The 20,508-nt window shown below is 36.4% G+C and overlaps 1 protein-coding gene across 1 annotated transcript in view; it reads right to left on the bottom strand.

The window, feature by feature from the left end:
• Nucleotides 1–20,508, bottom strand: part of Cfap54 (cilia and flagella associated protein 54) — a 283,309-nt gene that overhangs the window by 157,912 nt on the left and 104,889 nt on the right. The window contains exons 35-39 of the mRNA XM_078052960.1: nucleotides 18,262–18,437; nucleotides 16,495–16,722; nucleotides 9,119–9,342; nucleotides 8,878–9,013; nucleotides 4,676–4,784 (exon numbers count right to left, since the gene is read on the bottom strand). Coding sequence (XP_077909086.1) covers nucleotides 4,676–4,784; nucleotides 8,878–9,013; nucleotides 9,119–9,342; nucleotides 16,495–16,722; nucleotides 18,262–18,437 — 873 coding nt within the window. The remainder of the gene's footprint in view (nucleotides 1–4,675; nucleotides 4,785–8,877; nucleotides 9,014–9,118; nucleotides 9,343–16,494; nucleotides 16,723–18,261; nucleotides 18,438–20,508) is intronic.

Here is a 20,508-nt window from a genome sequence, read left to right on the forward strand (position 1 = left end):
CAGGAATAATCTATAAAACGTGGTACTCTCACTTCTCCAAATCCTACAGAGACGATACCAAATTACATATGCATTATTAAATAGTTGAAGGGAGAATAGGATGCTGTTAAATAATGAGAACACCAAATGTTCCTAGCCACTGGGGCATTACAATATCTGCCGTGAAGAATTGAATGTATCAAGCATTACCACCAAATGCTGTTATGACAAAAGAAAACCTATGAGGTTCTACAGCAGCGAGCTGGTGTGGAAATCACCATGAGTATAGTCAGTCTTTTAAAAGAATTGCATACACATCACGGTGACATACATAAGACCCAACACACTTATAAATATGTTAATGATCTGAGCTTAGTATATTGAGAAAAATTCAGCATCCCAATAATTTGCTAAATAAACTCAAAAGCATAGGCCAAAAGATGTTTCCAGTTACAGAGGTCCTAGAGTCTTATAAAGAGCTACAAGTTGGAAGCCAAGTTTTTAACTGTTCAATGTAAAATGTATAATTAGTATACAGGGTCATCTGAACATTACTCTGCTATTACAATAAGTCAGAATAAAGTGCCTGCCCCATATGACCACTGAAATACATCAAATTACTTCTTGGATGCTATAAATTTAGAGAAGATTCTAAATGAAAGGAGCAATGACAAATGGACTTGATAGCTCAGAGGATCACTAGTGAGTGGAGCAATTAGACAGACCAGAATTCAAATCACAGACCCAGTTTATTTTTCTCATCTGCAACTCGAGCAAAATAATACCTACCTCCCAAGACTGTAAAAATTATAGAATCTAAATATAGTTCCAGCTTGATATTATATTGCCCTTACAATATTTCACATTCTTCTCTCTTCAAATGTTTCTGCTCTAATCAGAAGACACACAGGCTATACTTCATCCACAGTTGAGAATAACTCAAAGGATGACTGTATACTGACTGCACCTACCTTCCCTTCTGTCCCACCTCCACACCCTGCCTGACCAAATGTAGCTCTAACAAGAAGCAAGCAAAGCTTTGCTGACACAGTGCATCCATCATCAGTTTAAAAAAAAAAAAGCCCTGGTGCACAGGCTAGAATTTTGCTAGGTATATTTCTCTTATTCCTTTGCTGCTAGTCACCATTTTGATAACAACCATTTTGATGCATTTACTCACATTAGTTGCAATCCTCTCCAGAATGGAAAGGATAAAAAATAATTATATATTTGAGGAAGGACCCAAAAGCAAGGGGACTCCTGGGGTTCTACAGACAAAATCAAGACAAGGAGAACACAGCCAGCATCACACTCTATCATTAAAACTAGTCACACAGGACTGACCACAAGAAGGTTGTCCTCCCCTTGGTAATATGATTGATCACTGGCAGTAAAACCTACAGAGTTTATGGTTACCAACTGCACTCCACTCCACTCTACATAGCTCTCTGACCCTTCTCCCTTCCCTTCTATTTTTCTTAATGGCCAGTCTCCTTTTTTTAATATTCAAAACCTCCCACCTAGCAACCTTGGCTATGTTCTCAAGCTCCTGCTTCATTAAGAAAATCCCCAGTTCCCATGAGAATACCTTCAACTTCTACCCTTACTACCTACAAACCTTCTTGCATCAAGCTAATTCTCTCATCCTTCCTCTCTGCCCTCAGGGGAGCATCCCATCCTTCTGTCTGCATCCCATTTCCTTCCTTGTTTCTCCTCAGGGTCCTAGCTCTATCAAAAATCTTCCACTTTCTAAGCTCACCCTCTCTACTGGCTCTTTCCATTTAGTGTTTAAATAAGCTCCTTCTCTTCCATGAAAAATACAAAGCACAGCCTCCCGGACCCTCTGAGCTCTGCATTTCTTCCAGGTTCTCTCCTCTCTCTTTGGTTCTCACTCTTACTGATGAAGACATTCAAACTGTCTCAGTGACCAAAACAATGATCCTTGCCCTCATACAGCTTACACGTTAACAGGAGAAACAGACTAGTGACCAATAAATACAACAAAAAAATCCTTAATTAAACAGTATGATGCTATGGGAGGGGAAAGAAGAGTGCAAAGGGAATTGGCAGGAAGTAGGCAGGGTGAAGTTTCAAATAGAATGGTCAAGCTGGGCCTTGTTGAAAAAGGAGATGAACACAAGGAGTGAAAGGAGAGAGGGGTTTATATATAATCAGACATCTGGGTGTTGGGGAGAGCATTCAGGAAGGGGAAACAGCTCAAGCAAGGTGGGGGTGCCCCAGCAAAAAGGCAAGTGACAATGACCACCCATTTGCCCAATACAATAAGACTGTCAGTCCCCATCTGACACAACCTCTCTGCCTGCCGACTGCTTCCTCCTCCTTAAAGCTCTCCCTTGCCTTGGCCTTGTCTCTATCACTCTCTTCTGGTTTATTTCTCAGTCCATGTCCCCAGCTCTCTCACATACTGCTCTTGTTTGCTCCCATGACGGGCATTGATTCTCTTCACATATGCTCTGCCTCTTCATTCTGAGTACAGAGTCAGGACATGCTTCCCTACCCCTTTGAGTTGGAGTGTAGCCATGCAACTTTGGGTAATGAAATGTCAGCAGACATGACATGTGTCACTTTCTAGTAGCAGCTCTAAGAGCCAATGCATGATTTTTCTTGTCTGAAAAACAGAAACAGTAAACCCATCTCATTAGTTGGCTATAAGCTAATATTCACAAAGCCTTTGTAAGTGTGCCTGATGTGCAGTGCATGACTGTGATTCTTTTATTGGGATGGTTATAATAAATAATAAGAGAATCCATGTAAAGCTCTTACCATCAAACACACGTGTGGTTGGGTGAGGCTGTGCCCAGAAGCACTCACTACTGCCTCTCAGTGGAGCTCCCTGGGAGGGCAACATCAGAGTTCTGTTTCCTGACTGGGAAGCAACTGTTCAGGCCACGTCAAGGTGGACATGACCTCATCATGGGCAGCTGCCAGTTCTCAACCTCACTGAACACAGTAGCATGAGCCAGAGATAGTCCTGCCCTTGTGTAAAAGCTATGAGACTTGGGGCTATTTGTTAGGGCTCTCTAGCCCCAGCCTACTTTGATTGACAGCTTCCTCACTGTTGGTGTTGCTCAGGTCTACACTCCACATAATCCACTCTGGGTGACCTCATCAAAGTCCCTGACTTCAACCACCATCAAGATATTGATGACTTAAATACAGATGTCCAATTCAACTCTCCTCCACAGGCCCCATCAATATAACCAACCACATGCTGGAGAGCTCTGCTCAGTTATCATCCAGGCAAACGGGATGCTCCAAAGTCGCTTTTCTCTGCCTGCAGTTTCCCTATCTAAGCAAAGGCATCTCCAGTCTAGCCCCCAAGCCAGAGAGCAAGACAACTGGAACTCCTCCCTCCTGATCCATCCCCCATACCCAGTCAGTACAGGACACAGGCCTAGGGTCTCCCTCCCCCTTTCTTTCATTTCTGTTCTCCTCTCTACTCTGTCCAATTCTAGGCCATTATAATGTCCACTTGAATACCCAAGTTAAGCGTGGCCAGTCTCCTACTTCCACATAGCCTTTCAGTTGATTTTCCACATTACTGCCAACCCTTTTAAGAATGGGAATATGAACATTTCACTTTCCTTCTTTAAATCCTTTTAACTTGTTCCCCTCAGCTCTCCAGACAAATCTGCATCTCTTTATCTGGCTCTCTAAGACACTTTATCTCCTAATTCCTGCCAACATTTCTAACCTCAGCTTTCTGTCTTTTTGCAGTCTCTCAAAAGCAGATACAAACTGTTCACTATTACTGCCGTAGCAGCAGCAGGAATAATATCACAGAACTATCACTCTCTATATCACCTCTGGTTTATTTATGTGCTTTAATTCTTCTTCAACAACTCTAAACTCCTAGATAACACATACATCTCTGTATCTTTAGTACCTAGTACAGCACTTAACACATAGTAGATACTCAGGAAATATTTGCTAAACAACTGAATGGCTGGCTGGCTGATTCAATAAATGAATGAATGAATGAGTGAATGAATGACTACACATATTCACATGTACAACTATAAAACAAGAGGTAAAGTGAAAAAAATCCTAACACTTCAAAGACTTACATTTTCTTCCAAAGCCAGAAACAGAAGACACATAAAAAATACAATACAGAGCAAGCGTCGTTTCCATTTCACCTTACTCTATAGATTCATTCCTACAAGTTGCACTGCCAAAAACATTCTGCAAGGGCTTATCAGCTAAGCACAAACAAGGCATGATGTTCCCAAATCTTCTGTGCTCTAGTTAAAAGACCAAGAACTGAACAGATTTAAGCCAGCAGAACAACCTATATTGACCATGGCAAAGGAAATTATGGAAGTCAAGACAGAACAAAGAAAACAGAAAAAGGTCAAATAGCAAGAGTTCCCCAGTGAGACAAAAACAGCAGAAAATGTGCAAAACAGCTTTTTTCCATCTCTTTTAGCCCCATCAATCTCCTTTTTCTTTTGTTTCTCTAGCTTACAAAAAAAGGTCAAACTTTTTAAAAAGTGCTTTAATTCCCCTGACGTTTATAGCAATATAAAATGGTAAATATCAAATGGATTTTTTTTCAAATAAACTAGCAAAAGATATTCTTACAGATATCCTAATTACGGAATATCTGACATGGGGAAGAATGGCAAACCCTGATTTAAAGAAAACACAGATTCAAGCTAAAAGAGATTCTAACCTGAATAGATAATCACTTGTAGGAAATTTGTACCATCCCCTATATCTATTGTCTTACTGATTGAAGGATCAATCTTGAGCTGCTTTCCAATGAAATTTCGGCAGGTAATCTTTAAGAAGAAGGGAAAAAAATATGAATTAATCAAGTACTCATATTTAAAAATGTGGCTTACTTGAAATGTTTATCTCATTTTTCACTTGTCAAAATAAAGAGACACAAAACAATGCTACAAAGAAAAGTTGATAGAATAGCATTCATTCATGAGAATTTTGGGGAGAAATGTGGCTGCATAATTTTTCATATTTCTTTTGTACAGCACAGCTGGAAGCAGAATATTAGGCAAATTATGTGGAGCAATTAGAGTATGATTTTATGATATTTTATAAATTTACTAGTCTAAATATATCTACTATTATGTAAGTTGAAATATATTTAAAATATCAGCTGCTATTCCAATAGCATATTTTTCTAGTCTACTCATAATTAATGCAATTTTAACTTTCCAGATGAAAATTAACTTCCTCTGTATTGTTATTATTATTTTTTTGAGTTGTAGATGGACACATACCTTTATTTTATTTATTTATTTTATCTGGTGCTGAGAATTGAATCCCATGCCTCACACATGCTAAGCAAGTGCTCTACCACTGAGCCACAACCCTAGCCCCTCCTTTGTATTATTTTGACAATTTATTTTCTGACAGATATTTGAGTTCTCAAATTTAAAAATCTGCAACATGTAATTTTTAGACAGAATGGAATTCTTTTAATGAATCTTGAATTTATTCTTCTATTTTTTCACTCCCATCCTGTCAGCTAACCTATCACTCAAAATACATCCCTCTTTGAACCCCAGTCTAATGTCCCTTGTGTGTATTTCCATAATGAGATGCAAACATTCCAGTAAATGCAAATGACTTCCCACAGTCTAATAAGGACAAGTAGGACCTGGTTCTCCCCCACCTTTCCACCTTCACTAAACAGATCTTTATTGAACACTTATTATGTGCCAAACACTGTTCCAAGCTAAAGGGATGAGATAGAAAGAAACAAAATGAACAAAAATTCCTAGTCTTAAGAAACTTATTCTGGTGGGAGAAGAGAGGAAACAAACAAGAGGGTGAAACACATTGTATAGCATTTTAAAGAGTTATAACTGCTATTGAGAGAAATGGAGAAAAACAGCATATAATTTTCAAGACAGGGGTAAGAAAAGGCCTCAAAAGAGAAGGGAACATTCAGCAAAGACTGGAAAACAGTGAGGGGGGAATCAACATGGAAATCTGGAGAGGGGCATTTCGAAGGGGTGAGAGCAAATGCAAAGACCCTGAGGCAGGCATGTCTTAAAAGAGCAGTGCAGGGAAGTGATAGGAAACGAGTTACTACAAATCACAGAGGGAGAAATTATGTAAGACAGTTATATTAAGGCCATGGTAAAGCTTTTCACTTACTCCGAGTCAGATAGTAAGCCGCCATAGAAGAGCAAGCCAAAGTGTAACTTGCCTGAGTTGGGTTTTTAAAAGGTTATTCTGTCTGCTGCATTCCTAGAGGTAGTGGTATAAGGTAATGAGAAAGTCACTGCATTAGCCCAAGCAAATATAACAAGGAGCTGGGCACGAGGGCACATGCCTGTAATCCCAGTGGTTCTGAAGGCTGGAGGCAGGAGGATAGCAAGTTCAAAGCCAGTCTCAGCAATTTAGTGAGGCCCTAAGCAACCTATGAAGCTCTGTCTCAAAAATAAAAAGGGCTGAGGATGTGGCTCAGTTGTAAACGCCCCTTGGTTTAATTCCATACATTTGATAATAATTAGATCAGAGGAGTAGTAGTAGAGATAGCAAATAGTCCTATTCTGACTATATTTTGAGGGCAGAAGATTTGAAAACCAATTTGCATCTAGGACGGGTAATCACCAACTGGGGAAGACTTGATAGAACAGGTTTGTTTGAGATGTGCTAAATTTAAGAAGTGTATTAAACATCTAAGAGATGCTGTTGATACTCAGGTAGTGTGATGGGTTGGGCGGGGGTACTTTTTTTACCATATTTTTATTGCTGTATTATAGTTTTACATAATGGTGGGATTTGTTGTTACATATTCTTGCATGCATGCAATATAACAATATAATATGGCCAATATCACCCCCTGGCATTCCCCTTTCCCTCCCTTCCTGCCTCCCTCTGGTTCCTTTCCTCTATTCTACTGATCTCCCTGATTTCATGAGACCCCCACACACACTCACTTTTCTTTTCCTTTTTCTTCTTTAGCTTCCACATATAAGAGAAAACATGACTGCTGACCTTCTACGTTTGGCTTATTTCACTTAACATAATGTTCTCAAATTCTATCCATTTTCCTGAAAATGCCATAATCTGACAGTTTTTTTGTGGATCAAATAGTTAGAGCTAAACTATGAGGGGAAAGTAAGGGAGGCATCCTTTTTGTAACATATCTGCACCTCATCCCAGTTCTTCAATCAAATACCTAGGTGCTCTGTAAAGGGATTTGGCAGATTCTAAAATCCCTCATTAACTGGCTTTACATTAGGGAGATTATCCTTGGTGGGCCTGGCTTAATCCAATCAGCTCTTGACAAGCCAGCCATTACCAGGACTCCAAATAACAAACATGAATGGGGCCTATGACTGTTCTAGCCTCACAGACTGTCTGTGAAAAACAGCATCTGTCCATGCCTCCTGTTCATGCTCCTGATGGCCTGCTCTATGGATTTTGGACCTGCTTAGCCAATCCCTACAATCATATAAGCCAATCCCATATAATAAATCCAGAGAGACATATACTAGTTCTGATATACTAGTTCTGCTTCTGTGGTTGAAACTTTTTTTTTTTTTATTGGTTGTTCAAAACCTGAAACTTTTTGATAAAGGCACTTAAGATATATCATCATAAAATTCAGAAGAAAGGTCTGGAGTTGCAATGTAATTTCAATAGTTATCGTCATAAAAATGTACTTAAAGCCACAGGTGGAACTAACTTCCTGAGAGAGAGTGTGTGGATAGAGAAGACAGGAGGTCAGAGAACAGAGTCTTGGGCACATTACATTAAGACATAGAGAAGAAGAGGAAGCAGTAACAAAGCCGACCTACAAGGGGCAACCCTTCCTTTGGCCCTATTATCTGCTCCATCCCAGCTAGCAAGTAAGTCTCCTTCCGTCCTATCTCAGGGCCTTGTTCTTCCCTGGGGCTGCAAGGATCCTTCTCTAGATCTTTGCATGGCTGGCTCCTTCCCACTAAATGTCACCATGTGGAAGGCGTCTTATTGATCACCCTTGCTTCAGTTTCCACCCCTAACCCAAGCCAATCTCTATCCCATTGACCTATGTTATTTTCTTCAGAGAATTTAGAATGATCATAGATCTGCTTAGCTGTCTGCATGTTATTATCTGGCCCCATCCCTACTCCTCCGAAATTAAACTCCACGAAGCAGGAACTCAGACTGTATTCTCCCCCCCCATAGAATATGCAAAAGGCAAGGCTTCCAGTGGGCCAGAAGGAAACTGTGAGGAGCAGAAAATGGAGTCCTTGCTGGGGGAAGGCCACAGCCCAAGCCCACAGACAGCTGTGGACATGGAGGACAAGGTTCCAGTCCCACATATACCATGGCCTCTGAGCAGGACACACACTGTACACCTGTATGCACTGGTTCTGATTAGGTAGTCAATACCTATTTGTTAAATTTAGTTAAACAATCAACTTATCTCTTTCCTCCATCTGATTCCAACTATACCATGATTTCCACTGGCCTTGGGTATTTTCTGCATTTACCCATTCCTCCATTAAAAAAATACATATACTAAAAATTACATTTTATGATTATATTGGTTTAAGTAGAAAAATACTAATAGTAGAGAATTAAAACATTTTCTTAGTGTTATTTTTTTCTTATTTTTAAAGAAATCAAAAAAAGAATTTTTAGTAGGCCCCTAAAAATATCATGGGCTCTGGACACTGTCCCATTGTGCCTAACAAAAAGTCAGCCCTGACCGGAATATAAGCTTCTCATGAACAAGAACTTAATTTCTGTTTACCTGGAAAATACTGATTCCTGGCAGATTTTCAATAACATTTGTTGATTTAATAATAAATGCCTAAGTGAAAATAAAATTTATCAGATTCCTAAATCTGTCTTTTATGTAAGTTCTAATTTTAAAAATCACAACTGTAGGAATAATAGGGCAGAACTTACCTTCTCTCCATACTCGGCCTCATACCTTGCACAAGCTTGCTGGGTAATATCTGGGCCCTTGAACTTCTGTATTCTCAGAAGCAATTGGCGCTGTGCATATACCAGAAGTGGTGTCACCTGCTCTGTGTACCTCTCACTAGACAGAAGTTAAGAATACATTAAAAAGCAAACGTTAGTTAAAAAGACTTTTACTCTAATGCACTCTGTTTTTTTTTATTGCCCATATAGTAGTAATACGTACTGTGAAATTATGTTGAATTGAATGGCAAGCGATACTAGTGTTTCCCATTTTTCCACTTGATATAAAACTTCCAGAGATTTTAATACAAAGTCATGGATCCATTTCAAATCAACCACATTTACATCATCCAAAGGATGCTCAAAAGAAAGGCTAGAACCACCATTATCATGTTTAATATTCCCATAACAGCTTGGAACAATGAACTCTCCTTTGTCTTCAATGAACTGCAAGTAGAAAATCATAATAATAATAAAGAAAAATAAAAAGGGCTAAGGATATAGCTCAGTGATTGAATACTCCCAAGTTTAATCCCCACTAACAGGAAAAAAAATAATAAATTGCAAGTAACATATTGGAAAAAAAATGTGTCATTTCATATTTTACTACATTTTTTTCTGAGAAATGAAATTGATAATATAATATGAAAAAGAACTGAATAGAAAATTTTAAATCTTCCTTTTATTCAAATAAAAGCTTGATAATTTGAATTGGTAGTAATGTCCAATATGCTGTAATATGAAAAATGTGCTATATTTGTGTTTTTCAATATAGTTCCAATATAGCCACTAGACCCGTGTCTACTGAACTATTGAAATGTGATTTTTTAATTTTACTTGATTTTAAATATTTCCAACTTAAATTTAAATAGTATCACTAATGTTTCCTATGTTAGACAACATAGTTTGAGGTCTGTACTTCTTGTTATACAGTCAACATCCACTTAAGTAAGGATATTAAACCAATAGGGTAAAGCTTCAGGAAAATTAAGTTTTAAAAATAAATAATAAGGTAATAATGAACAATAAAGTTTTGTGCATTAACTTGCAAAATGTTATATATAATTCTTTGATGTAAAGGTCAAACCTATAAAAAAGTAAATCTTCTAGAAGGCACTCTTTTTGTCTGAAATAAGGTGTTATTATTTTAACTACAATATTATGTTCATTTCCCATGAGTCCCTGATGTATTTGTGCATTTCTCTGAAAACTCTTTAGGCAAAGAAAGCAAAGCTTCTTAAATCAGGTTAAGGGCCAGGAAATAACTCCAAATGGTTGAATAAATTAAGTCCAAGTATTCCTATCCCAGTGACACCGTTAAGAAGAACCCAGGCACAGGAGAGGAAAAGTAGCAAAAAAACAATAATAGTAAAACTCTTATTCAAGTTTCATTAGATATATTCTTAGATATCTGAAATTTTGGATGATATTATAAAGGGCATTATTTTAAAAATTTTATTTTCAAATTGTTTTCTGCTAGTATACAGAAGTTCATTTATTTTTATATATTGAACTTCTATCCTACTATGTTATTTATTAGTTCTAATAGTTACTTTGTAGAGTCCTGGGAAGTTAGAGTTCTCTATGTTAAAAAAACATATATCATATACACAAATAAAGTATTTTTATTTATTTATTTCTGATCTATGTTTCTTTTGTTTGTTTAGTTTGTCTTATTGCACTGGCCAGGATCTCTAACATGAGGTTTGATAAAAGTGAAATAAGCAGACATCCTTGCTCTGTTCAAAAATATTAGGGAGAAACGAGGAATATCTCACTATTAACCATGATGTTATCTGTAGATACTCTTTATCAGGTGGCAAAAGATATTTTCTATTCCTAGTTTTCTGAGAATTTTTAAATTTTTTTTATTAATGCATACTGAGCTTTCTAAATGCTTTTACTGTATTTATTTCAATAGTCATATTATTTTTTCCTTTATCTTGTTAAAATATGGTAAATTACTTTGATTTATTTTTAAATATTAACTTTACATTTCCAGAATACACCCTACTTTATCATAATTTGCATATTTTGATATTTGTATATATTATATCATTATTTGCATACTTCATATATTATGGGGAATGGTCTGCTAACATTTAATTAAGGAGTTTTTGCCTGTTCATGAGGAATATTAATTCACATTTTTCTTGTTTATGTATCTGTCAAGGTTAAGCTGGCTTTATATTGAATAAAATCTGGTGTAAGATTTATTTTTTCTTCCATGTATTTTTGTTGAAATTTCTCTAGGAAAATATCCTGAGTCTGGAGTTTTCCTTATGTGAAGGTTTCTGATTTTGAATTTAATTTCTTGTTAATATATTTAGGTAGTTCATATTTTTTATTTCTTCTTGTGCAAGATTTGTTGCTCTTGTACTCTCCAATAAATGTGTCCATTTCATCTAACTTGTCAACTTCCTTAGTAAAAATTAATCTAATATTCATTTTTCTTTTAATATCCATAGTGTCTATCATTATATTCCTCTTTTATTACTGATAGCAATAATTTATGCTTTCTCATTTTTTGTTCTTGGGAGTATTCCACCTTTAATAATCTTTTCAAATGATTCATTTTGACCTTATTAATTATCTCCAAGTTTCTTTTTGTTTTGCTTTATATCGAATTGCTTTCTGTTCTTATCATTTTCTTCATTTCTTCTTATGTCCTTTTTTCTTTTTACTTACTTTGGAGTTAATTTGCTTTTCTTTTTCTAACTCCTATAAATGGGCACTTAGATAACTGAGGTTATCACTTCCTTATTTCTATAAAGCTATAAAGGCACTGCCTTATTTGAATCCCACAAACTTTGATATACTATCATCAGTTTAAAATATTTTCTAATTTCCCTTGGTTTGTTTCCCCCTTTGGGTTATTTAGAAGTGCAGTATTTAATTTCCTAATATTTGGAGATTTTTCTTCCTATATATGTGGCAATCTACTTATAATTTAATTCTGTGGTGGTCAACAAAGATTTCAGTCTTTCAGCTTTTATTAAGACTTATTGTTTTGGACTCTGCATAATGATCCAATTTGATGAATACACAAAGACACTGTGCTATTTCCATTCTATGTGGATATACTGCACTTCAATTATGACCTTATCCAGAAACAGTGTCGTAATACTGCCTTCTGTTCAACCACGAGTCTCAGGGTCACTTGCTCTTCTAACTCAGCTATAAAATCACATGTTCATTACACCTTCAGGGTGGAAAACTCACTAAATAACTCATAGAACTCACTTGAAGCACTACACTATGATTACAGCTTTATTACAAAGCATACAACTCAGGAACAGTGACATGAGAAGATACACAGGACGAGATCTGGGAGGGTCTGAGATGCAGAGCTTCCAAACACTCTCCCCACGGAATCAGGCCATGCTATCATGCTGATGCATCAATGTGTTCAACTACCAGGAAGCTCTTGAAGCTCTGGGTGTCCAGAATGTATTTTCAATATCTATTATTAGAAGAATTTCCAGAGAGCATAACATACAGGTTTTTGTAGAATACTGTGCAACTCTTTGTGTAAATGTATATTTTGTCTAACTAAGGAACATTACTCTTACCTAGCTTTGTAAAACCAAAACCTGTTGATAAAATTCAAACAAAAGTAAAGGTTGTGGAATTAACATATTACAACCAAGTTGTTATAACTGAACCGGCTTCATGTGAACTGGTTGCATCTTTTTTATCTGATTCTATTAAATGAATAGACATTGTATCTGACTGGAAAATGTCTCCTATACCTAGTATTGTAAATTAAAAGGCATGGAAATCCACCCTTCTAAGGAATATCAACTGGGCATTCTAAATGGGAACAAGTAAAAACTTCCCAAGTCTACACAGTGGACAGCAGGATCTGGTTTGGACAAACTCTCTCAGTGTATACTATGTGGACTACGGCTTATGGCAAAAGCCTATGATCACTTCCCAGCCACAACTACTGGGACTTTTCACTACAGAATTTGCTTTCAAGGAGCAGTTGCTACCTTGCTATTTCTGTTGCTAAAGCACATGAAAAAATCTTGAAACCTGAAACACCCATGACATCTTTTATGATGTCAAAAATAGCACTCAAATTTGGACAGCAGTGCCCAAAAGAGCTCCATAATAAGAAATACCTGGAGAAGGCAGGAAGAGACACTCATAAACAGGGAGCTTCTTTTCCCTTAGGACTAACCCTGGAACTGTGTTAGCAATGATTGGATTCTATCTTCACTTGAACAGTGCCCTACAAATGACTCTTGACTGACCAACAAAGAGCTGCTTGGTGTGTAGATGGTAGTTTAAGGGGAACAGACAATATCTATTGGGAAGGATGTCCCTCTAATGCTCAGTAGGCAGATCTGCATGTTGAATACTCGAGTAGTGGTAAATTCCCCTGAGTGTGAGTTCTTACTGACTCATAGGCAGTGATCAAATGAGTTTGCTTTTCCTATATTCTCAGACCTATTTTAAGAAAAACAACAAAAATTAGGATTTCTGATAGGCTGTAAAAATATTTCACACCAAAGAAAATGTAAAACCAAGACAAATTCAAAATTGGAGGTACTAACAAAACTAGGCATCACAATATATCTAGCCTTTACCATAGCAATCTGAGATTATTACCAAATCAAGATTAAAATTGCCAAGTCTTTTTTTTTTAAAGAGAGAGGGAGAGAGAGAGTGAGGGGGGAGAGAATTTTTTTTAATATTTATTTTTTAGGTTTTTTTTTTTTTCAACGGACACAACATCTTTGTTTGTATGTGGTGCTGAGGATCAAACCCGGGCAGCACGCATGCCAGGTGAGTGTGCTACTGCTTGAGCCACATCCCCAGCCCTTAAAATTGCCAAGTCTTACCTTTGAATTTCCTGGTATTAAGACCAATTTTAGATTATTTTTTTGAAATGTTAAAGAAAATCTATAAAATTATTTCAGCAAATAGAATCTTATTCGGTGCATACATATTTATGATGGGCATGTTTAAAATCCTTGCTTTTAGCTTTTTTGAAATATGTAGTATATGAGTGTTGTCTACAGTCACCTTTCTGTGCAATACAAGTATTATTGCACAGACATTATTTCTCCTAACTTTTAGTACTCCATTGACCTTATCTGCTTCTTTTCCCTCCTTTCCCAAGCTGGGGAAACCATCATTCTACACTCAACTTTTATGAGATCAACTTTCTAGATTCCACATGTGAGTGAGAATGTATGGCTTCTGATCTTCTATGCCTAGATTATTTCACTTAACATAATATGCTTCAGTTCTATCCATGTTGTCACAGATGACTGAAATTTCATCTTTGTATGGCTGAATCCATTGTATATATGTACCACATTTCCTTTCTCCATTTATCAGCTGGTGAACACCTGGGTTTTTTCCATTTCTTGGCTATTATAAATAGTGCTACAATATTGAAAATACTTCCAGCATAAAAATGCTGAACGAATTTATCCAAAGTTTCAAGTCCATATCAGTAGATATTTTCTCAAAAGTAATGTATTGTGCTATATTCTCTAATATCATATGGTCAACCCTATTATCTTAATGCTCTTCATTGGTAAGAGAAATTAAAGAAGCTGGGATCAAGTTCAAAATGTTGCTATTTACTTTGAGTTCTAAGTTGTGCTTGCATCCTAAAAATTAAAATGAGCTGCAGTATGAATGAGAATATAAATTATGTTGATGTTACCATATACTAAAAATAAAATTCTAAAAATGAGAGAATGAAGAGACTTTGCTATCTGAAAATATAAGTTGGTTGCAATGATGCATGCTTATAATTCTAGTTACACAGAAGGTTGAGGGAAAAGCATCCTAAGTTCAGGGCCAGCCTGAGTAACTTAAGGAAACTCTGTTTCAAAATAAAGTAAAAAGGGATGGGGATGTCATTCAGTAATACAGTGCTTGCCTATTGTGTGGGAGGCTCTGGGTTTGAGCCCTGGTATTGAAAAAAAAGAAAAAAAATGAAAAGAAAAATGGGGAAAAATAGAGATCAGTAATGGTATATTTTAACCTTTTGTTAAAACTCCAATTGTAAATAACTTTTGAATAGTGCTACAATAAACATGGAAGTGCAGATGTCTCTTTGATACACTGATTTTATTTCCTTTGGATATATATATATAGTAGTTGGATTGCTGGATCACATGGTGATTACATGGTGGTTAATTCTTGAGGTACCTCCAAACATTTTATATACTATTGAGTTGTTTGAGTTTCATATAATTCTTATCAGACATACAGTTTGCAAATATTTTCTCCCACTTCATAGGTTCTTTTAACTCAGCTTTTTATTTCCTTTGCTGTGCAGAAGCTTTTTGGTTTGACAGAATCCCATTTCTCTATTTTTGTTTTTGTTTCTTGTACTTTTAAGGGGTCTTATAAAAAATATGCTTGCCTATTCCAGTATCACCTTTTTCTTACATTTTATTCTACATTTTCACATTTGCTGTTTTCATAGTATATCTTTTTCCATACTTTTATTTTCAATCTGTTTCTTGCTATTCAGAGTACTTCACCTATAGATAAGAACATATTTCTTTCTTTTTTATCTGTCAGATAATCTCTGCCTTTTAATTGGGGTGTTTAGCCACTTTGTATTTAATATAGTTATTGATAGTATTGAATTAGTTTTAATATTTGCTATTTGTTTTTCCATTTGTGGCATGTGTTTTTGATTCCTTGGCTCCTTCTTTCTTTCTTTTTAATATTTATTTCTTTTAGTTGTACATAATGCCTTTATTTTTATTTATTTATTTTTATGTGGTGCTGAGAATGGAACCCAGGGCCTCCCACGTGCTAGGCAAGCACTCTATTGCTGAGCCACAACCCCAGCCCTCCTTCTTTCTTTTAAGTTCATTAACTATTACTTAGTCTTGCCTTTTACTTTATGGACTTTTTACCTATATCTCTTCTGGGTAGTTACTCTGAAGATCATTGCATGTATCCTTAACTGATCACATTTTGCATAATATCATACCACTTTATATGAAGTATGCAAAATTTAAATATTAATTTTATTTACCCTCTCTGTCTTTTGTGCTATTGTTGTTATATATTTTGCTTCTGAAACATCATAAACCTCACAGCTCAATGTGTTTATATACTTATTAATTCTCAATACATTTTGGTTATCTCTTATATTCGCATTGTTTCTATTTTATTTCTGTAATTTAAAACACAGTGTGCTAGACTCTTTAAAACTGCAAATTCTAGTGGACCTGGATTAACAAAACAGGAACAGGTAAAGCAGTGGAAAAGGTCAACTAAAGAGCAATGTTATCTCTCATGGAATCCATTTCCTTTCTATCTGTCAAAAGAATTATATATTGATTAAATACATTAAGATTAGTTTATGTAGGAGCTAGAGCTCAGTTAATGTTACCTTCCCTTCCCTTCAAACAAACAGAATTTTTAAGCTAAAATATTTTTCATTGATATTAATTCAAGTTATTGTGAGCAAAATAATACCGAGAAGCAATGAAATACAGATAAATCAATGGGAACTCAAGAAAAATATCAATTTGGATTATACAAAACTGCATGGCAAAAGATATTTTAAATTGAAAATACAATTTTAAAAAATTTCCCAAATGCTCTTACCTTTACAGAATCGATATTTTGTAGATGTATTAACATGTCAATAAGTAATTCTGCTCCCAAATAGAATGGTAAAACTGAGATACAGAGGAAAGTATCCTGGCTAACAGGAAATGTTTTATAAAGATCTACTGCCTGTTTAAGAAGTATTTGCAGCTCCTGAGTAAAGTTCCAAAAGGCCCGACAGCAGTTCTGAAGCAGAGTCCAATAGCCACCACGATGAGCAAGAACCTAAGACAAACACAATGTCCAAAAGACTCTAAAGTTTCAAAAGTTATAGTCCTCTGAAAAACTTTACCTTTCTACAAATCTTACATGTCAAAAAATAACTAAGTGCATTTGTTATGTGCTTCTCATATGCTAGATACTGTGATAAGATATTTATATGCACTACCTGGTTTAGTTCTCACAATTCCTAAAATAGGTTTACACTAGTACTCTACAAAATGAGGAAATAGAAGCATGGGGGTTACTTGCCTAGTCATGAATCTACTAAGTGTGGAAGGAGGAGATGCACGTGAATGGACTGAATCCAAAAATCCCATTGTTCTAGGTTCTGGGAATAAAGAAGTAGAGCAAGGGTAACTGGATCTCCCCTTATGTTTCCTAAACTTATTAGAGAAGACCAACTAGAAAAGTAGGCAAAAATATTATTTCAGGGAATAATATGCTTTATAAAGAGAAGTAGGTAGGGACCTGATAAGATGTGAGAGGACATGTTACTTGAGACAAGGTGGTCAGGAAAGAGGTCCTCTATGAGGAAGTGTGATATTTGAGAGGGGACCTGAATGGTGAGTTGAACAAGTCACAAGTCACATGAAGGTTATACTGGTAGGGCTTTTATTGGTAGGAGGAGAGTATTTGAGGCTCTGGGAACAGCAAGCACCAAGGATGGAGGGTGAAAATAAGGACTAAAGATAAAAAAAAGTTTAATGTCATTGTTCAGAACCATGAAGGCAGGAGTGTGCTAAATAAGAGCAGAAATAAGAAGAATTGAGTTATACAAGGTGAGCAGGGCTTGGCTCTTTGAAGGCCCTGAAGTTTGTGGAAAGGAAGATAAAATTTGATGCTCATGGTCAAAGGGAAATGATTTGGGTTTACTTTGCATTTTGTAAAATCACTCTCCACTCCATAAAGAATATGGAAACTTTAGTGTTCTTTCCTTGACTAGACAGGAAAGAGTCCCTTCACCTCTTGGAAGGTTTGAAGAATATACTCTTCACGCTATGATGAAAAGCAAGCTGTTTTTTAATAACTAGTAATTCCGATTCTGAGTTTAACCATTTAACACACAATATTTAAAAGGAAGAAAAGAGAAGACACAAGGGAACAGAAGAAGGAGGTTGGGGTAGGGGCAAGACTTTTTATAGCCTAGAAAGACCTTCCTTTGTTCTAGAGAAAAGAAAGAGGGCTATGGTACTCCCCAGAGAGAAGCCTATGTCATCACAAGAGGATCTCAGGTCCCACCTGTGTATGAAACCAGTGGAGAGGTGTATATACAGCCCCAGGAACTTCATGAAGGCCACCTAGGCTGTAGGCAGATGGGCAACACATGACTAAAGGAACATACTTTCTCTTCCTGACAATTTGACAGTGCGTAAGACTTCAGTGCCTTAGCAGGCAAACCTCAAAAGTTGCTTAGGAGGAAGAGGTCTCATTAAAGCTAAAATTATGTATATTATATAAATAAATACAATATATCTTACTGGCCTGAATTTATAAGCTGCAATTTATACCCACTACCTTAGTAAATGAAAAGGATCACATTACCATGGCTCTCCTGCAATATAAAAAGATTCTCATAAAAGAATCCAGTTCCAAATGTGCTCGGTCCTTTTCTCTGACACTAAGAGCTGATTGAGAGACCAATTCATAAACTGGTTGTGTCTTAGACATATTATCTTCACTAGCTTTGGAATTCACAAATGTAGAAAATTCTTCAGCATCTATAGTGCAAAAATAAAATATGATTTAAAACATAGACATCAGTTCTGGAAAACACAGTAGGAAACAAGCATCAAATAAGTAATTCGAGGAAATAAATGCTAGTTAAACTTGAAAAAATGATGGGACTGGCCAGGACAAAAAGAACCAGGGGAAATTTCCAGAGCAGAAAGTTCTTAGGTTTTAAAGAATGGGATAAGTTGGAAAAATACAGAGAACAATAATTCAGGCAAAGATGAGGATAAAGGGAACAGAGGTAGAAATGAACTATGTTTTAGAAGGAAAATGATAGGATCCCACTGTTTGTTAATTTCCAAGCAGGCCATCTCCAGGACACATACACTAGCAAGTGAGTAGCAGCTCCCTGAGTTTGGGAGTGCAGCAACTCAGCCCACTAGTGCAGCATCAAAACAGGAGCACTGCTTCTGCCACAAACCTTCTCTTCCAATCTGCACTATATAATGTCTTTTTTAAATTTTTTAGTGGTAGTTAGACACAATACCTTTATTTATGTATATGTGATGCTGAGGTCGAGCCCAGGGCCTTGCACCTGTCAGGCAAGTGCTCTATCGCTGAGCCACAACCCCAGCGCCACTAGATAATGTCTTAATAGCAAAATATCTTGACAATTTCATGGTGGGTTGTAGGCAGGGAGCCAGTTTAAAAACAAACAAACAAAACAAAACAAAAAAGCTCAGGAAGTTACATATTATTATCTATATACAAAACTCATATTCCATATTATGGGATTTACTTTCAAATATTTCAATACACACATTATATGTACAGGTACCAGTTAAAACTAAGCTGCACCCTTGAAGCAACTAGAAAGTATGCCAAGTATCTCAACATGAGTAGACATTACTTGGACAGTTAACTAGCATACCAAGGACCCCAATTAGCAATAAGCTGCATTGCACTTGAAATGCCATTGTGAAAAAATCTATGTAAATGGTTTATAAAAGAAAAAAATTACTAGAAATAACTTTTGACAGTGTCGCATGCCTGTTATCTCATACCTGTAATCATGAGGCAGGAGGATTGCTAGTGAAAAGCCATCCTCAGCAACTTAGCAAGGCCCTAAGCAACTTAGCAAGACTTGTCTCAAAATATAAAGGCAGGGGTTGTGACTCAGTGGTAGAGCACTCGCCTTGCACATGCAATGCCCTGGGTTCAATCCTCGGCACCACATAAAAATAAATAAATAAAATAAAGGTATTATGTCCAACTACAACTAAAAAATAAATATTAAAAAAATAAAATATAATATAAAAAGTGCTGGTGATGTGGCTCAGTGGCTAAGCACCCCTGGGTTTAATTCCTAGTGCCAAAACAAGAAAAAAGAAAAGAATTAACTTTTGTTTGTGAAATGGCTAGTAAATAAGTTAGATTATTGATTAGGAATAGTGTGTAGGCTTGCTCTAGTATCTGTGCAAGAAAGTGATAAAAATGTCACTTAAATTTGGCAGACAATAGTCACCAGTACAGCACGCAGATCTAAAGACCTGTTCACCAGCATGTCTCCACCTCTCAGAGCCCTGACACCTGAGCAGATAACGTTTCATGGTCCTGCCATCAGAATACTGTCACATTCATCTGAGAGTGAGCTTTCACAGAAAGTGCTAGTTGGAGATCCTAGGGCAGCATGCACTACCTTGAGCACAAAATCAGCTATTATGACCATTTTTGTGTTTACTTATATCAGTGTGTCTGTTGGAATTTGTTTAGAAAGTTATTTCCACTAAAATACTATACCTGATAGCAAGTCTTCATCTATCTTCAACCACCAAAGCCTACCTATGCTTAACAAAAGAACATTACATTTATTGAATAGTCAAACTGCTTTAGGTTGTAATAATAAATAGGTATGTCCAGGTATATATGGTGATACCATAAAATGCAAAATTTTTCTCTTTTCTTTTTTTTTTTATTTTTTGGTACCAGGGATTGAATCCAAGAGTGCATAACCACTGAGACACACCCCTAGTCCCTTTTTACAGTTTCTTTAGAGATAGGCTCTCTATAAGTTGCTGAGGATGGCTTTGAACTAGCAATACTCCTGCATCAGCTTCC

This window comes from Ictidomys tridecemlineatus, chromosome 6 (genome assembly GCF_052094955.1).
Source record: "Ictidomys tridecemlineatus isolate mIctTri1 chromosome 6, mIctTri1.hap1, whole genome shotgun sequence".
Taxonomy (NCBI): Eukaryota; Metazoa; Chordata; class Mammalia; order Rodentia; family Sciuridae; genus Ictidomys; species Ictidomys tridecemlineatus.